Source organism: Monoraphidium neglectum, assembly GCF_000611645.1.
Source record: "Monoraphidium neglectum strain SAG 48.87 unplaced genomic scaffold scaffold00919, whole genome shotgun sequence".
NCBI classification, from domain to species: Eukaryota; Viridiplantae; Chlorophyta; class Chlorophyceae; order Sphaeropleales; family Selenastraceae; genus Monoraphidium; species Monoraphidium neglectum.
Window position 1 is genome coordinate 1 of NW_014012709.1, and position 14,566 is coordinate 14,566.

General features: G+C 64.9%; 4 protein-coding genes across 4 annotated transcripts in view; 1 reads left to right on the forward strand and 3 right to left on the reverse strand.

Annotated features, from left to right (window-relative positions):
* Positions 1-120: 120 nt before the first annotated feature.
* On the reverse strand, positions 121-625 carry MNEG_5926 (hypothetical protein; the record flags this gene model as incomplete). Its single annotated transcript, XM_014045594.1, has 1 exon — positions 121-625. A coding segment is annotated over one exon (505 nt), but the record flags the coding sequence as incomplete, so codon positions are not given.
* Positions 626-2,082: 1,457 nt separating this feature from the next.
* MNEG_5927 (major facilitator superfamily transporter) lies at positions 2,083-5,293 on the reverse strand (the record flags this gene model as incomplete). Its single annotated transcript, XM_014045595.1, has 7 exons — positions 2,083-2,315; positions 2,606-2,774; positions 3,239-3,325; positions 3,587-3,988; positions 4,270-4,454; positions 4,770-4,949; positions 5,182-5,293. 7 exons carry the CDS (start codon positions 5,291-5,293, stop codon positions 2,083-2,085), a joined length of 1,368 nt encoding a protein of 455 aa, XP_013901049.1.
* A 3,747-nt stretch (positions 5,294-9,040) lies between these two features.
* Positions 9,041-12,978, forward strand: MNEG_5928 (tRNA-dihydrouridine synthase 3; the record flags this gene model as incomplete). Its single annotated transcript, XM_014045596.1, has 12 exons — positions 9,041-9,066; positions 9,290-9,411; positions 9,584-9,625; positions 10,054-10,270; positions 10,445-10,499; positions 10,702-10,720; positions 10,990-11,105; positions 11,350-11,382; positions 11,618-11,697; positions 11,997-12,062; positions 12,286-12,373; positions 12,736-12,978. 12 exons carry the CDS (start codon positions 9,041-9,043, stop codon positions 12,976-12,978), a joined length of 1,107 nt encoding a protein of 368 aa, XP_013901050.1.
* A 651-nt stretch (positions 12,979-13,629) lies between these two features.
* Positions 13,630-14,566, reverse strand: part of MNEG_5929 (hypothetical protein) — a gene marked incomplete at both ends in the record, with an annotated part of 1,736 nt that continues 799 nt past the window's right edge. Inside the window, 2 exons of the mRNA XM_014045597.1 lie at positions 13,630-13,846; positions 14,309-14,448. Coding sequence (XP_013901051.1) covers positions 13,630-13,846; positions 14,309-14,448 — 357 coding nt within the window. The remainder of the gene's footprint in view (positions 13,847-14,308; positions 14,449-14,566) is intronic.

Genomic DNA, 14,566 nt, shown 5'->3' on the forward strand with positions numbered 1-14,566 from the left:
GCTTGGTCACTCCGCAGTTCGGCCCGGCCACTGGTGCTACCGCTGTATATGCGGCGTTCGATACTGCTCGGCAGGCGAGTTTGCGTAGCGGGGCGCGGCCGCTGCGGCGAAGCGGCTCACCTGGCTCGACCGCCATCGGCGGCGCCGACCGGCTGGGCAGGAAGACGAGCGGCAGCGTCCCCGCGCCGAGCGCAACGGGCTGCGGCGCGCCGACGAGCGCGGCGCCTGGGCGCCCCAGGCGCGGCGGCAGGCTGGAGAGCAGGCAGGACGGGGTGTTGACGCTCACAACCGCGCCGGGCGCGAGCGGCCCGGGGCACGGCGTTTCGGCGGACGACGGGAAGCTGAACGTGCTGTTTGGCAGCGCGGCGTCGGGTGCTGCGGCCGCGGGCGCGGGCGGCTGCTGCAGCAGCAGGCGCGCGGCTGGAGGCGGGCGCCTGAGGGCGGGCGCCTGCGCGACCAGGTTATGTTCAGGCGCCGCGGCGACGGGGGGCGCGAGAGCGGCGCCTAGGAGCCTGGATTTGACGCCCGCTAGCCACTTCGTCGGCTCGCGCTGTTTGTGCTGCTCGCTGTCGGCCCAGCAGGACGCAGCGAATAGGGCCACCACCAGCAAGAGGCCCCTGCCCATCCTGGCTCGCAGGGCAGCCGCTATCGGCCGAAGGATATTTCTGAAAGCGGAGGTTATCCCATGCTGTTGCGTCTAATCAACCCTGATGCGGCTCGAAACGAAGTGCCCCGCAAAAGAGAGATCGCGCGGCACGTCCGCCCTCGCGTTGAATGCTTTGTCAAGCTGGAAAAAATCTTACGTGCCGAACTTCACCCTGTCGAGGAAGACCAAAACATGGCTGGTCATGACTGTGTCGGTGGAATCCATTACGGTAGTACGTAATTGCTGGCCTCCTGCCCAGCGGGGGCTATATACAAATGTCAACGACCTGCACTGGAATTAAGTTGTGCAATTGCTTCACATTGCTAGCGCGCATGCATGCAAGGCAGCCGGCGTCATGCAACGTCCTGCGTCAGGCCGCCGCGTTGACGACCCAAAAATGGGCAGGGGGCACACTTGCGCGATGCGGCCCTCTCACCATCCCTGTAGCTCTGACAGACATCAGAAGTCATGCATTGAAGGCCGGCGAGGCTGATTGGAGCAGCGGCCCGGCCGCGTCACCGCAGCGAGCAAGTTCACGCCTGTTTGCGCATCAAATGCACCGCGCAACCAAGGAGCGTCCCTGCCATACGGGCGTCGGCCGGCTTTCCGGAGGGAGATGGACCTCAGGCCCCCTTGTGGCCCCACCCCTGCTCATGCGACGCCCATGTGTTTGAGGCTTTGGATCAGCTGTATCCTGCTTGTTCCCCCCGTCAACCCTGTCGAGAAGATCCTTGCCGTCGGCGGTTGGCCTGTTTCGAACAATCCCCCAGTATTCATCATGATCTCCCTGCTGTCAACTGTTACAGTCACCTCTCTTCAATGGCATTGCAGCAGGCACATGCCAGGCGCAAGTGACTGTCATGTACGCAAGGCCCGGTGCAGCAGAGCAACAAGCATGATAAGCATCAAACGGTGGGCGCGCATACAAGTGAAGTCAGGGGAACACAAGTGGAGTTGGGTTGAGCGCATACAAGAGCTGAGCGCCACGACCGGGCTCCTCCCTGTGCGGGAAACCAGACAGTCGGTGTGGCCCACATCGGCCGGCGTTGGCGTTGACGTGAGGGGTGGTACATGAGCGGCATGCCGTATGTGATGAAAGAATTAGTTGGTCTGGGCGCAGAAACTCAAGGCTGGCGTGGGGACTGGCTGTTGGCAGTCGTGTTGACAGCCGGCAGGGCCGACACGAATTCGACCCTAAGCCTTGCGGACCCCCACAAGACCTTGAGCAAGATACCTCAATCTAGGTCAAAATGGCAGTCTGGCACTGCGGTTCTGAGAAGACTGTTGAAAATCGTGCGTCGTGGAAGGCTCGTGCGGGCCAACCAACATTGCGGGCCGCGCGCCGTCAACATCGCGTGCCGCGCGTCGTCATGCAACCGCGGCCGCCCCAGCAGAGCCGCGCCGGACGCGAAGTCCCACGCCGCGCGCCGCGCGCCTCAAGGCGCGCCCGCGCCGGCGCCCGCGGGCGCGGCGGGCGCCTCGAGGTCCTGGGGCAGCTGCTTGCCGCCCGCCCACGCGGCCCACACGAGCGATCCCGCCAGGTAATGAACCCCGACCACGCTGAACACCGCCACCCACGAGCCGGTCCTGTCGAGCAGCACGCCCGTCAGGGGTACGGCGACGAGGCCGGCGAGCGTCGCGGCGGTGTTGCCGGCGCCGAAGACCATGCCTGGAGCGCGCGCACGCGGCACGCGTGTGTGTAAATTTCCAAGGGGAGGGCAGGGTGAGTGCGGCAAGGGAGCTGCTCGAAATGGAGGAGATGTCGGAGTGGGCTGGCGCGTCGTGAGGCGGTCGGCGCTGGCCGTGCGGGCGCTTGCCGCGCGGACCAACCGGGCGCGCGGCCCGCCCCTCAGGACGAGAGCAAAGTGCTCCAGGCAAGCGTGTTAGCTGGACGCTCCTGGCCCCTGCAAGGCAGCGGGGCGCGGGCGCAGGGGCAGGCGCGGGCGCGCGGCTGCGCACCCGCGTGGCGCGGGCAGATGTCGAGGTGGTTTGCGCTGACGCCGCCGAGGGTCAGCGCAGACAGGCCGAGCCCCAGGGTGATGAGCGCCGACGCTGACGTGGCGCCGATGCCGAGGCCGGGGGAGACGGCCAGCAGCAGGCAGGCGGCGGGGCCGAGCATGCCGACGACCTGGCCGGGGTTCGGGGTATAGGGTGATTCTATGTGGTTCGAGGTTGAGTATGCAGGGTTTTAGGGTTTTAGCAGCAAAGCTAGGGACATCATCCCCTGGTGCAGATCAGGGGTTGCTGCTTTCAAAGGTTTTCCCCTCATCGCTGGCAGAGCCTTATGCAGTGAGACGCAGTGGTGTTTGTTCAGGAAGAGCGGGGTGTGAGTGGGCGACGCAGGGCACACAGGGAGCTGTCCGGGACTGAAGGGCGCCACAGAAATCGGAGGGCTCCATGGCGAGCATGCTGCCGACGCGCGAGGGCCTGTGTGTAAGCTGGGCCAAAAGAACGCAGGCACGCATGCGCAATCAGGGCGGTCAGGGGCCCGCCCTGACTGCCCCGCAGAGGGCGTGCGCAGGAGCCCTCGTGCGCGCGTCAGGTCAACGCTTGGTCAACGGTCGGTCAACGCGCGGTCAACAGGCCGCCCACCTGCAGCAGCACCCGCGTTCGGCGCACGTCCCACCCAGAAGCAATCATCTTGTCGGCCAGCGCGCCGGACGCGGCGCCCACCCCGCCCTGCAGGGTTGTGGAGGCCACAGCCGCAGACAAGCAGTCAATGGCGGCTGGGCAGGTGCGGCGCACATCATCGGAGTTAATGGAAACACTCGCCCCCACCAAGCTCTGCCCCGCCGGCGTGTCCGCCAGGCTCAATCATTGCGCATGGCCCCGAAGCCCCCAGGACGACGATCAGGAAAACCGAATGACGCTGCGTGGCATCACATTACGCCGCATGATACCGCATGCGTGCCGCGCAGCCCCATCTGCGCCGCCCCCCACCTGCACCACGTAAGGCAGCAGCGTAAATCCGCCCAGGTCCCCGACTTCGACCCCGTAATAATCGCTGAAGAAGGTGGGAAGCCACGTCAGCAGGCCGTACATCCCGTAAGACTGGCAGTACTGGCAAAGGCAGATCGCCCAGACCTCTCGCTGGGCCAACAGAAGCCGAAGGGTCGCGATCGTGGACGCACTGCCGCCTTCAGCGGCGCTGGCGCTGGCGCCGGCGCCGAGCGGCGTCTGCCGCCCGAGGGCCTTGCCGGCCGCCGCGTCGCCAGGGGCCGCGCCGCCGTCTGCAGGCGACGCCGGGCCGCCTGAGGAGAGTAGGCTCTGTGCCTCCTCGTCCGCCGCCCGGGCGGCCGCCGCCGCCTTGGCGGCGCTAGAGCCCGGGCGAGGGGGCGTTTCCTACGCGGGGTCCGGGCGCGCGGCGCACGCCACTTGTTGGACGAGTGCACGCGGCACAACCGGCAAGCTCGCGCCGCAACCCCGACAGCTTCCTCGTCACCATCGCCCGGTCAAACCGCAACCGACTCAGTCAAACCGCAGCGGGCTAATCCATACTGCAGCAGGCTCGGGAAGCTGTGGTCGGGACGCTGGGGCTGGTCAGACGAGGTCACATGAGGTCGCCGCCGCACCCAGCAGCTGCAGCCACCTCTGGCAAGCCTGGCCCACTTTCGAGCACTCACCCGCACAGGCCACCAGACAGGCAGCCACAGTAGCGCGAGGGCGCCAAACAGGTAGAACACCGCCTGCCACCCGAGCTTGCTAATTAGCGTCGGGCTGACGCCAAACGCGAGGGCTGTGCCGACGTAGGACGCCGCTGTCACGACGCCCACGGCCGTCGACTGGCGCTCTGTCGGCACGTTGCGGGCTGCAGAGGCGGGAAAGGGGTGAGGTGAGGCTCAGCGGCAGCAGCGGCAACAGCGGCAGCAGCGGCAGCAGCGGCAGCAGCGGCAGCAGCGGCAGCAGCGGCAGCAGCGGCAGCAGCGGCAGCAGCGGCAGCAGCGGCGGCGGCTTGGAGGCAACTCAAGGCGGGGCAGACCGCTGTCGTGCTGGAGGGTGGCCGTCGATGGCGTCACGAGGCAGCGGCGGCGCAGCCTGCTGCTGATGCCGCCTCCCTCGGACTATACGCAGCTGCCCGCCTTGCATGCCGTGCGCGGCCCGGCCGCCCCGCCCCGCGGCTCACATATGATGGAGTGCACCGCGGGGAACGCGACGCCCTCGCCGACCCCAAGCAGCACGCGCGCCGCGAGCAGCGGCGCGGCGCCGCCTGCCGCGGCCTGCGGCGTGAGGCCTGTGAAAAGAGACCAGAGGGCGACACCGCCCGCGAGCACGGCCTTGCCGCCATAGCGGTCAGACAGGGCGCCTGCGGGCGGCGGCGCGGCGCAACACACAGGAGGGAGAGAGGCTGATGCGGGGACGGCGGGGCGGCTCGATCGGGGCGTTCCTAGTATCGGCAGGCAGCGATGCGGGCAGCCGGGGGGGCAGCTTTGCACCTTGCCCCTCGGCCGCCAGCAGTGCGCCGGCCGCAGCGGGGAAACGCGTCCCGCCGACCGCCCCCGGTCGCTTTCACAAGCAGGCAGCGTGCGCGCGCGCACCTCCGAGAATTTGCGTGGTGGCGTAACCGGCGAAAAAGGCCGACAGCACCACGCCTTGGTAGGCCTTGTCCCACCCCAGGTCTTGAGACATGGGGATGATCGCCGTCGACATGTTTGACCGGTCAGCATAACAGATCACGATGCCGGCCGCCGCAAGCGCGACCTGCGGCACACGACAAGCAAGGGGGGGAGTGCGCGCCGCGTCGGCGGCTTGGAGCAGCAACCTCTTTTCTTGAATCAAGAGGATTGACCTGCCTGTTTCTTGGGGGCGGTCGCCTACGTCTCTGCCGGGAACCAGGGCGGCCCATGCAGACCGGGCGGCTGCCCTCAGAGCTGCCCTCCAACTAGGCGGCCCCGCCGAGGCTGATTTGCCCTACGAGCGCGCCGGGGGCGCACCACGAGGGGCCATGCGGTCGGCCCGCGGCCGCTGCTGCCGCCGCCGGCCTGGCCAGGCCCCGCAGGGTCCGAGGGTCTGCTGCTGCCGCCGCCGCCGCGCGCGCCGAAGGAGAAGGCGGGCGGTGGCGCGAGCGGCGCGTCCACACCGTCCAAGGAGTGGCGGTGCATGGCGGGCGCGAGGGACGCCTCGCCGGCCGCGGCGGCGGCGGCGGCGGCCGGCGATTGCGGGCCGTGGGGCCCGGGGGGCGCGCCTGCGGGCGGGGCAGTGTGCGTTGCCAGGGAATGCGGGCGGAGCGATCGAGGCGTCCCCGAGCTGCTCTGCAATGGTGCAGCCAACACAGATTGTGTCGAAACGCCTCGATATTGGATTTGGGACCAATCAGCAATCGCACATGCTTGAGCCACCTCGACAGCACAGAAAGTGCTGCTGCTTGCGCTGCTTTTGCTGGTGCTTCAGCGGCGGGCGTACCTGACCGGCCGGCCGCCCCGCCACCTCGCCAAAGCGGCGCCGTATAAGCGATTGATGTTCGTCTATTACGCTCCCGAACGGCACCGAGGACGCGGCAACGACGTTGAACAAATTCGATGCTGCTCTGCGGAGACGCTCGGGGTGCTGTAATGGTTAACATGCTAACAATCACAGCTTTCTAATGGGGTATGCACGATCCTTCGGCAAATGAGCAAGCTGACTGTGTTTGGCCAGGGAAGCCCAGATCTCGGTGGTCTACTGTAGTGTGGGGACTGTTATGCATGCGAGGGGACGAAGCACGTTTGGGCTCTCGAATCTGGGACTCGGACGCCAGCCGTCAGATTTTGAGGCTGCCGGTCACCATCAGCAGGCCCGATCGGCACGCCCTGATCGGCGTCGCAGCTGCACCCGTGGGGGGTTGGCTTGTTGGCAACTCCCAACCCCTCCCTGTAGGTCCGGATGCACACCACACAGAATTCAATCACCCCACAAGATAGCTTGCACCAAACACGTCAGCCACCTCGCCAGGCGCAGCGGGTGGTCAACGGCCAAGGTCAAACGATGTCGGCTCCTCACTGCTATCATGCCCGCTTCGTGCATGCGCCGTCAAGAAGCCGCTGCAATGCTGGTGACTCACTCCTCTCAAGCGTGCTCCACTCATTTAAACATCTGCTGAGGGGCCAGCTGCTTGGAGAGATCGATGAGCACACTGTCCTGGGCGCGCCTGCGATGGATGTGCATATTTGCTTTCCAGGGCCTTGTCATCGCAGGGCCTTGTCATCGCATAGTGTCACTCATACAGCGCTATGCATACATGCATGACTGCTGTCACCTCCGTCACCAACGGCATACTGCAAGCCACACGGTAATAAGCCGCCGTTGGTCACAAATCGGTTGGGCACCACGTTGTTCCAGGGCGGCACCGCGCCATTCGTTTATCTTGCAATCCAAGGCCTCCTGTCGACACAACGCCTGCGCCCGCCAGGCTGATGCCTACTTGTTTTGATTTGCGGCGGCCCTTCTTGATATCCTGCAGAATGAGGGTGTTCCCCTGCGATCTGGTGCCCTCTCTTGCAGGGGCTTGTGAAAAGCACCAGCTGCCCGGTGTGCAAGCAGCACTGCACCCGCCAGCAGGTCAGCAGCTGTGTTGCTGTGAGTGTGCAATTAACGGCATGTTGCCCATGGTGCTCAGTGCAAGAGCGACTGCCACATGGCAGACATTTCAGGTACGAGCGTTGGGCTTCCTAGGTTTACAGAGGCCACCTTGGGTTTTGAGGAGACCGTTGCCTCTGCCGCCCTGCTTGCAGGGGCGCCAAACCCTATGTGTAGCTTGTCCTGGCTTGGCGACTGTTGGACTGGTGTGCAGGGATTGCCTTGAGATTTCAAGCATATTTCTTGATACTGTGAAAGCTGTCAAGCAAACGCGCCCCTGATGTGGATCAATCGCGAGTTGCAAGTCTGGTGTGGTTGGGCGTCGCTGCTGCTTACCGCACGGTGCAGTACTCTAGGCACAGGGCGGGTGGCCTTGCGGACGCAGCCTGCATTTAAGATATTGTACCCCCCCCCAGCTTCTTCGCATGGTTTGTGTAATTCTGACGCGGGGACGCCTAGCAGGGTCTGCGGGTGCCTCCAGCTTCTTTGCGTGCATGTCAGCCCGCAGCCTTGCACTACGGTAGTGCGTTGAGCCCAAACAGCCATTGGCGCGGCCTTCGTTGACTTCATCATACTAACCTATCTATATCAGTCGTAGCATGCATACAGTGGGGAGGGTGAATTGCCATTGGGCATCTGGAGAGGTCACCAGCATAGTACCGAACGCACAGCACGAACAGATGTGGCCAGGCAACAGTGCGCCTGGATGTGGCAAGCAGCAGTGTGCTCAAAGCGAATGGGGTATCTTGTCCCCACCCGTACCCTCCACCGGTTTTACCTCGATTACATACGCTAATCGCATGCCATATTCCGTGCCCGCGTCCAGATCGTTGCTGGGCTGCATTGTTTGAAAAAGACGCACAATAATGCAGTCGCGCGCCTCATTGCAGGCCGTGCATATGAAAGCAAATGCACTCACCTCGAGTCACTCATGTGGGCGGCCGTGGCGCGCCCCGCGCGGCCCTGCGCAGCTGCCACGTTGGCATTCGCAGCAGCCGCAGCAGCTGGTAATGCACTGCGCCGCCAGCAGTGTCGCAGCCGATGCCGAGCCCAGCACTAGCGACATCACAGATGTTGCGGCTGAAAATGACGACCTGGCGGGCGGCGGCGGCGGCCAAAGGGGCCGGCAGCCACGGGAACCGCAGACGGCCTGGGAGCCGCCACCCATCCCTGCCCATGTGCTGGAGCGGAATGCGGAGCTGCGGGTGAGCACAAGGCAAAGGATCGGCCCAGTGACGTGTGGCGGGCTGGGGCTGAGGCAGCTGATGGAGTTGGCTTCAGCGCACGCACGTACGCCAGCGTCAAACATCGTCCTGCCTCCCATTACGCTCACATGTGTGCGCACACACACACACACACATTGCACACGACACACACACACACACACACACACACACACACACACACACACACACACACACATACACGCGTGCACACGTACACACGTGTGCCCACGCACATACACACACTCTCACACACTCATACACCCACGCACACACTCACACGCACACACACTCATCAACACACACTTAGTCCAAGATCGAGGGCAAGCTCATACTGGCACCCCTCACCCGCGGCTGCCACGTGCCCTTCCGCCGGTGAGCCCAGCTGCTCCCCCTTGCAGCAGCTGTCAGAGGCCCTGCATGAAGAACAAGTCAACCGTGCTGGGGCCTAGTTTCCCGCCAAAACCCGACAAAGCCAGCCGTGGCGCTGGCTCGCTGGCCGCGCGGCGCACACTGTCCCACACCCGGGGGCACTCTGGTGAGCAGCATGCTTGCGCCGCTCCGCCGCGCCGCGTACAGGCTGTGCGCGGACTTTGGCTGCGACGTCGCGTACGGAGAGATGGCGTTCGCACGAGGCCTTGTCAAGTGAGTGGCCGCATCCAAGCATTCACATGCATGCATGCATGCAGGGCAGCGCCACTGAACCCGGCTGGGCATGCGTGCGTCGCGCTCGGCCATTGCTAAGGCCATGGGGGGCGTCCGCGGCACCGATGCGTCGCATGTTGTTGGTACAACCATGACAGCACGGCGTTTAAGTACAGAACAGCCTCTGGTGAAAATTGCAACCCGTCCAATCCTGTAAATCCAGGGGTGATCGTGTGGAGCGCGCCCGGCTGGTCAAAGCCCCAAATGAGTCGTGCTTCGGGGTCCAGATCGCCACCAACCAGATCTCAGAGGGCGTGGCGGCCGCCAAGCTCGCCAAGGAAGCCGGTGGGCAGCTGCCGGGTAGCTTCTTTGCCAGGATCCTTTGTGTGCTGATTCTTGCGCCGCGCCGCGCAGCGCAGCGCTGTGCGCCCCCTGAGCCCGCGCGCGAGCGAGCTGCAGCCACGCAGTGCAGCCATGCATCAACCGGAAAACAAAGCATGTGCATGCATCAATGCAGGGGCCAGCTTTGTCGACCTCAACTGCGGGTGCCCCATCAGAGGTGAGGTTCTGTGGGCGTGGCGGGCTGGTGAGGATTTGCAGCAGCCATTCATCCTTCCGAAGCATGAAACCAGTTGCGTGTGTGTGTGTGTGTGCGCGTGTGCGCATGTGTGTGTGTGTGTGTGTGTGTGTGTGTGTGTGTGTGTGTGTGAATGTTGACGTGCATGTGGTTGGGGGCAAACCCTGCACCTCAGCCCCCTCCTTACCCCGGTTACACCAGGGGCTGCAGCCCGGCGGTCCATCTCTCACGCATAGGCCCCAGCACCATACCTGCTTGAGCATGGGCCCAGCCGCCCTGTACGCACTACAGGCTGCCTTGATTCTCCAGGGGGGTCAGGACGCCATGGTTTTGAATCCAATCTGACATCCAGATCCCGCTTGTCCCTTGACATTCCACTGCGACGCGACTCGCGTCCCCTGTGTGCATAGAGGCGACCCGGCGCGGGCTGGGGGCCGTGCTGCTGCGCAAACCAACCAAGCTGGCGCGCCTCGTGTCGGGGATCGTGGCCGGCTCAGATCTGCCTGTCACCGTCAAGATTCGAACGGGCGAGAACGAGTCGAAGATCAACGCGAGCGCGGTGGCGGCGCTTATGGAGGCGGCGGGCGCGGCGGCGGTGACGATCCACGGGCGCACCATGGAGCAGCGGTGAGGGTGGGGCGCGTGGAGCGTGCGTGCCGGGGGGTGCTTGGCGGGGCGGCGCCCAGAGCTGTGGCATGTCCCATTTTGACTGTGCGGCCTTTCTGCGAGGCTTGTGCTTGACATCGAACCTATGCTGTCTCACTCCAGTGTATATTTGACTGATCTGATCCCACACATCAGGTACAAGAAGGCCGCCGACTGGAGCCTCATTGCGGGGGTGGCGGCGGAGCGCAAGGTGCGTGACCGCCCCCGGCCGGCCTGCCGCGACGCCCTGCCGCGACGGCGGCGCGGCGCGGATGCGAAAACAACCCGCGCCGCGCCGCCTTGGCCGCTACGCGCACACGATCGCACGCGCCGAAGCAAAATGCAAAACTCTCTGCATGCCGACTCCTCACTGCCGCTCACCCACGCACCGCACACCCTTTGTCGCGCGACAGATCCCGATCATCGGCAATGGTCAGTAGAACGGGCTGGGCGCGGCCGCGGTGACGTGGGCCTGCCCAACACGCTTGACCATCAGAGCGAATCCACGCCGTTCTGAAAGACTGCCAAGAGCGTGCGCGATTCACCACCCCAAACTATCACCCTGCCGGGTCTTCACCACACGGCCATCCTGCAGCCTATCAGGGCGCCTGTGCCGTGCATGTGCTGCAAAAATGCCGGGTCTCCCTGCAACCTCGACGCATCCTGCCCCAAACCCTGACCCTCACCGCGCGATCCGCCAGGCGACATTCTGGCTATCTATGAGGCAAAGGACCGTGCGGCGGCGCACGGGGCGGCGGCGCTGATGGTGGGGCGCGGCGCGCTGATCAAGCCCTGGGTGTTCCAAGAGTACAAGGAGGTGCGGCAGTTTGGCCGTAATGCGGCATCGCAGTGGGTGGCACGGATCATGCACATGCATGTCTTGTGCTGGTGCAGCAGTGCATGCCTGCGTGCTTGTGTGTGCGAGCGCATGCGTGTGTTTTTGTGTTTGCATGTGCGCGCGCGCGTGTGTGTGTGTGTGTGTGTGTTTTGTGTGTTTGCAAGGATTATTGAGCAAGACAGCTGTTTGCGCCTGTGTACGCCTCACCCACACCTCCCTTCAGACCGCCCAACACCTCGCCCTGAGTGGACATAGGGTGGGGGACAGTGTGCCTGCCACCCTATGTGACAACCCCGCCTTCCCCGCCGCACTCACCCACTTACCCCGTCACTCGGGGCCATCCAGACAGTTGCAGACGCCCCCCAACATCCACACTCCTCACCCCCAACCCACCTTCAGACTGGAAAAACGCCCACACCACCACCACACACATCCCAGATGTAGGCCCCCTCCCTTGAAAACAATCATAAATGAACCCCCGCCCCCCTCAGGGCCGCGAGATCGCCCTGGACGCGGTGGAGCGCGTGGGGGTGTACCGCCGGCTGGTGGCCTACATGAAGGAGCACTTCAGGTGCGGAGGGGGGGGGGGGAGGGGCCGTGGATGCATGGCGCCCAGCGCTGCGCGGGGCCGCTCGGCTCAGGTGCACCTCACCAGCGCCGTCGACGCTCATCGGGCCGGCAGTGGTGGCGGGCACAAGGTGTGGCTCATCCGTGATCGCCAAGGCCCGGCTTGATCCTTCCATCCCATTTTGGCTTGCTGACGTCATCGCGCGTTACCTGTCCTCCCCCGTACCCGCCCGCATGTCACCCCTGACCTGCTGCGCGCCAACTCACTTCCCCATGGGATGCAATCCCCAACACATTTACTAGGGACGACGCGCGCGGCAAGAAGTCGGCGTTCTACTTCCTGCCCTGGCATTTTGCTTGGTTCCACAGGTGTGCGTGATTCTAGTCCCCTTCCTGGGAGTCACTTGTCAAGCATTCAGCGCCTCGCTTCAGCCAGGACCCACCTCGCACTGCAGCTTTAAATTGCAGGCCACCCCACCCCACTGTTGACTGATTATTTGACATTCCTAGCTCCCTTCATTACTGGCCACGCACAGTTTGACTCTGCCTAGAGTGTGACGCCATCCGCTGTCATACCCCTACACCGCCACAGGTACCGGGCGTTCCCCTCTTCCCAGTACGCGGAGGCCAGCCGTCAGTACCCGCTCATCGCCACACGCATTGACCTAACAGACCCCCGGGTGGGCTGCGCGCGCGTGTGCACGCATGTGTGTGTGTACGTGTGTGTGTGTGTGTGAGTACAAGTGTGTGTGTGTGTGTGTGTGTGTGTGTGTGAGTGCGCGCATGCGTGCGCGCACGAACGCTTGCATGCGTCCGCGCACGCTTGCATGTGCTTGCGTGTGTGCTATGGTTCAGACGTGCGCGTGTGTGGACATGCGTGTGCACTTGGGCGAGACATATCAGAGCGGTGAGAAAGGAGTGGGTGAATGTGTGTTTGACGGCCGCCGCCCTACAGCGGCTGAATCAAGCGCCCATGCAGCACTCTCCCGTGTGCCGATCCCGCCCGTGCGCTGCCAACTTGTGCACTATGCGTGCGCCGCAGGTGGGGGAGACCGAGGAGGGCCTGCCTCCATTGGAGCGCCTGCTGCGCTGCGACCAGGAAGCTGCCCACCTCGCCATCGCGGACGCGCTTTGGGAGGCTCCCTCGGACGCGGACGCGGTCGCCGCGCTGACTAGGATGGCCGGGGCCGACCTGGCCGCGTGCGAGGCAGAGGGGCGCGCAGGGCGGGGGGCGAGGGGCGAGGGGGGCAGGAGCGGCGACGACGAGCAAGAGGGGCAGGGGTGAGTCGGGGCGACTGCGCTTTGTTGCCTGCTCATCTTGTCTTCTTTCAACCCCTGTTTGCTGCTTCGAGCCTTTGCTGCAATCCCCTGTGTTGCATCCATCTCTTTGCGTCGGCCTCCTGCCAGCGCGAGCCATACCAGCATGATCTGGCAGGCTGACAGGCCCCGGCCACATTTTGGCGGGGGCCAACACAGCCGCACGGCCTCATCCGCCCAGCCCTGCTCAATCACACGTCCCTGCCGAGCCCCCCCTCATCCATGACGGCGCCCGATTTACGGTTGCTGGTGTGCAAGGAGCGGTGCATGTGATTGGGCAGCCCGAGGCCCGCGGCCCGGCGTCGGGGTGCAAAGCCGCAAGGCAGGCAGTATTGCAGCCCGCAAGGAAAAAGAAGCGAGAAGGGTGCGGGCGACGATGGACAGCTCTGGCTCGCCGCAGCACCGCCTAAGACGGTGAAGGGGCGACGGCCACACGGCAGCCGGCAGTTGCAGGCGAAATGCCCGGGCGACACAAATGATATCATGGGATGTCACAAAGAAGCGTTGACGACGCTGCAAACAAACCCCTGCAAAAACCACCGACCAGAGACGTGCAGACGCGGGGAACGCCATCCGCGCGGCGCGGCGCCCGGCCCCTGGCCAGGCGCGCTGGCCACAGCTACCGCCCGCCGCCCCTCTGCTGCTGCAACTGCTGCTGCTTCAACTTCCGGGGGTCGGGCGTCCGCTCGCTGACGAAGCGTCGCCGCCTCTCCAGCTCCTCGGGGTCCACGTCAGCGGGCAGCTGCACTTTGGGAAGCTGCCGCCCGAACCGGGGCACGAACGAGGCGCGGTGGACCTTGCCCGCTTTCGCGTCGCCGGGGCCCACGTCGCCGCCCCTGAAAAGGCGGTCGCGCAGAGATTGGGGGTGCAGAGGGTGGGTCAGACGTGGGTGGCGGCACGGGGAGACGGGGCGCGGCGCAGGAAATTGTCGAGGAGCAACCCTTCCTTCGGTTTCGGCTGAGGGGACGCGCTTCGCCTCCGCCGCTCTGATGCCGGCCCATTCTTGCGCTCCACCACCCGCGACCCAACCTCAGGCAGCACCCGCCCCCTGCAGAATCGCCCGCCCCACGCTCGGCCTCGGTTCCGCCAAAACGCCTCCAGCCGTCAGCCGCACCCCCCAACCCCCGGCCTCCCGCTTGGCTTTCAAACTGCAGCTTCCCCCCAAAATGGCCCCCTCGGCCCCTATCCTGGATCCTGGTCTACAGCAGTGTGGCCCAAAACTCCGCAGCCCCGCTCGCGGCTGCCCCCCCCCCCCCCAGCCCACCCCAAAAAAGCACCAGCCGGGCCTGAGTGCTCACCATCCCGCGTCCTGCTCGAGCAGCCGCCGCTTTATGGCCTCCGTCTCCTCAATTTTGCGCAACTTGGCCTCCTTGGAAACCTCAACCTCAGTTATCGCAGTGTTGAGGCCGGGGATGCTAACCTCGTTCTTCAGCTGCGCCTGGGGAGGTGAAAAAGCGTGGCGTGGCATCGGGGCGCGCATGGCATGAGAGGGGGGGGGGGAGGGGCGGGGAGCGCTTTGGAGGGAGCGCCGGCCTGCTGCTTCAGGCGTGGCCACG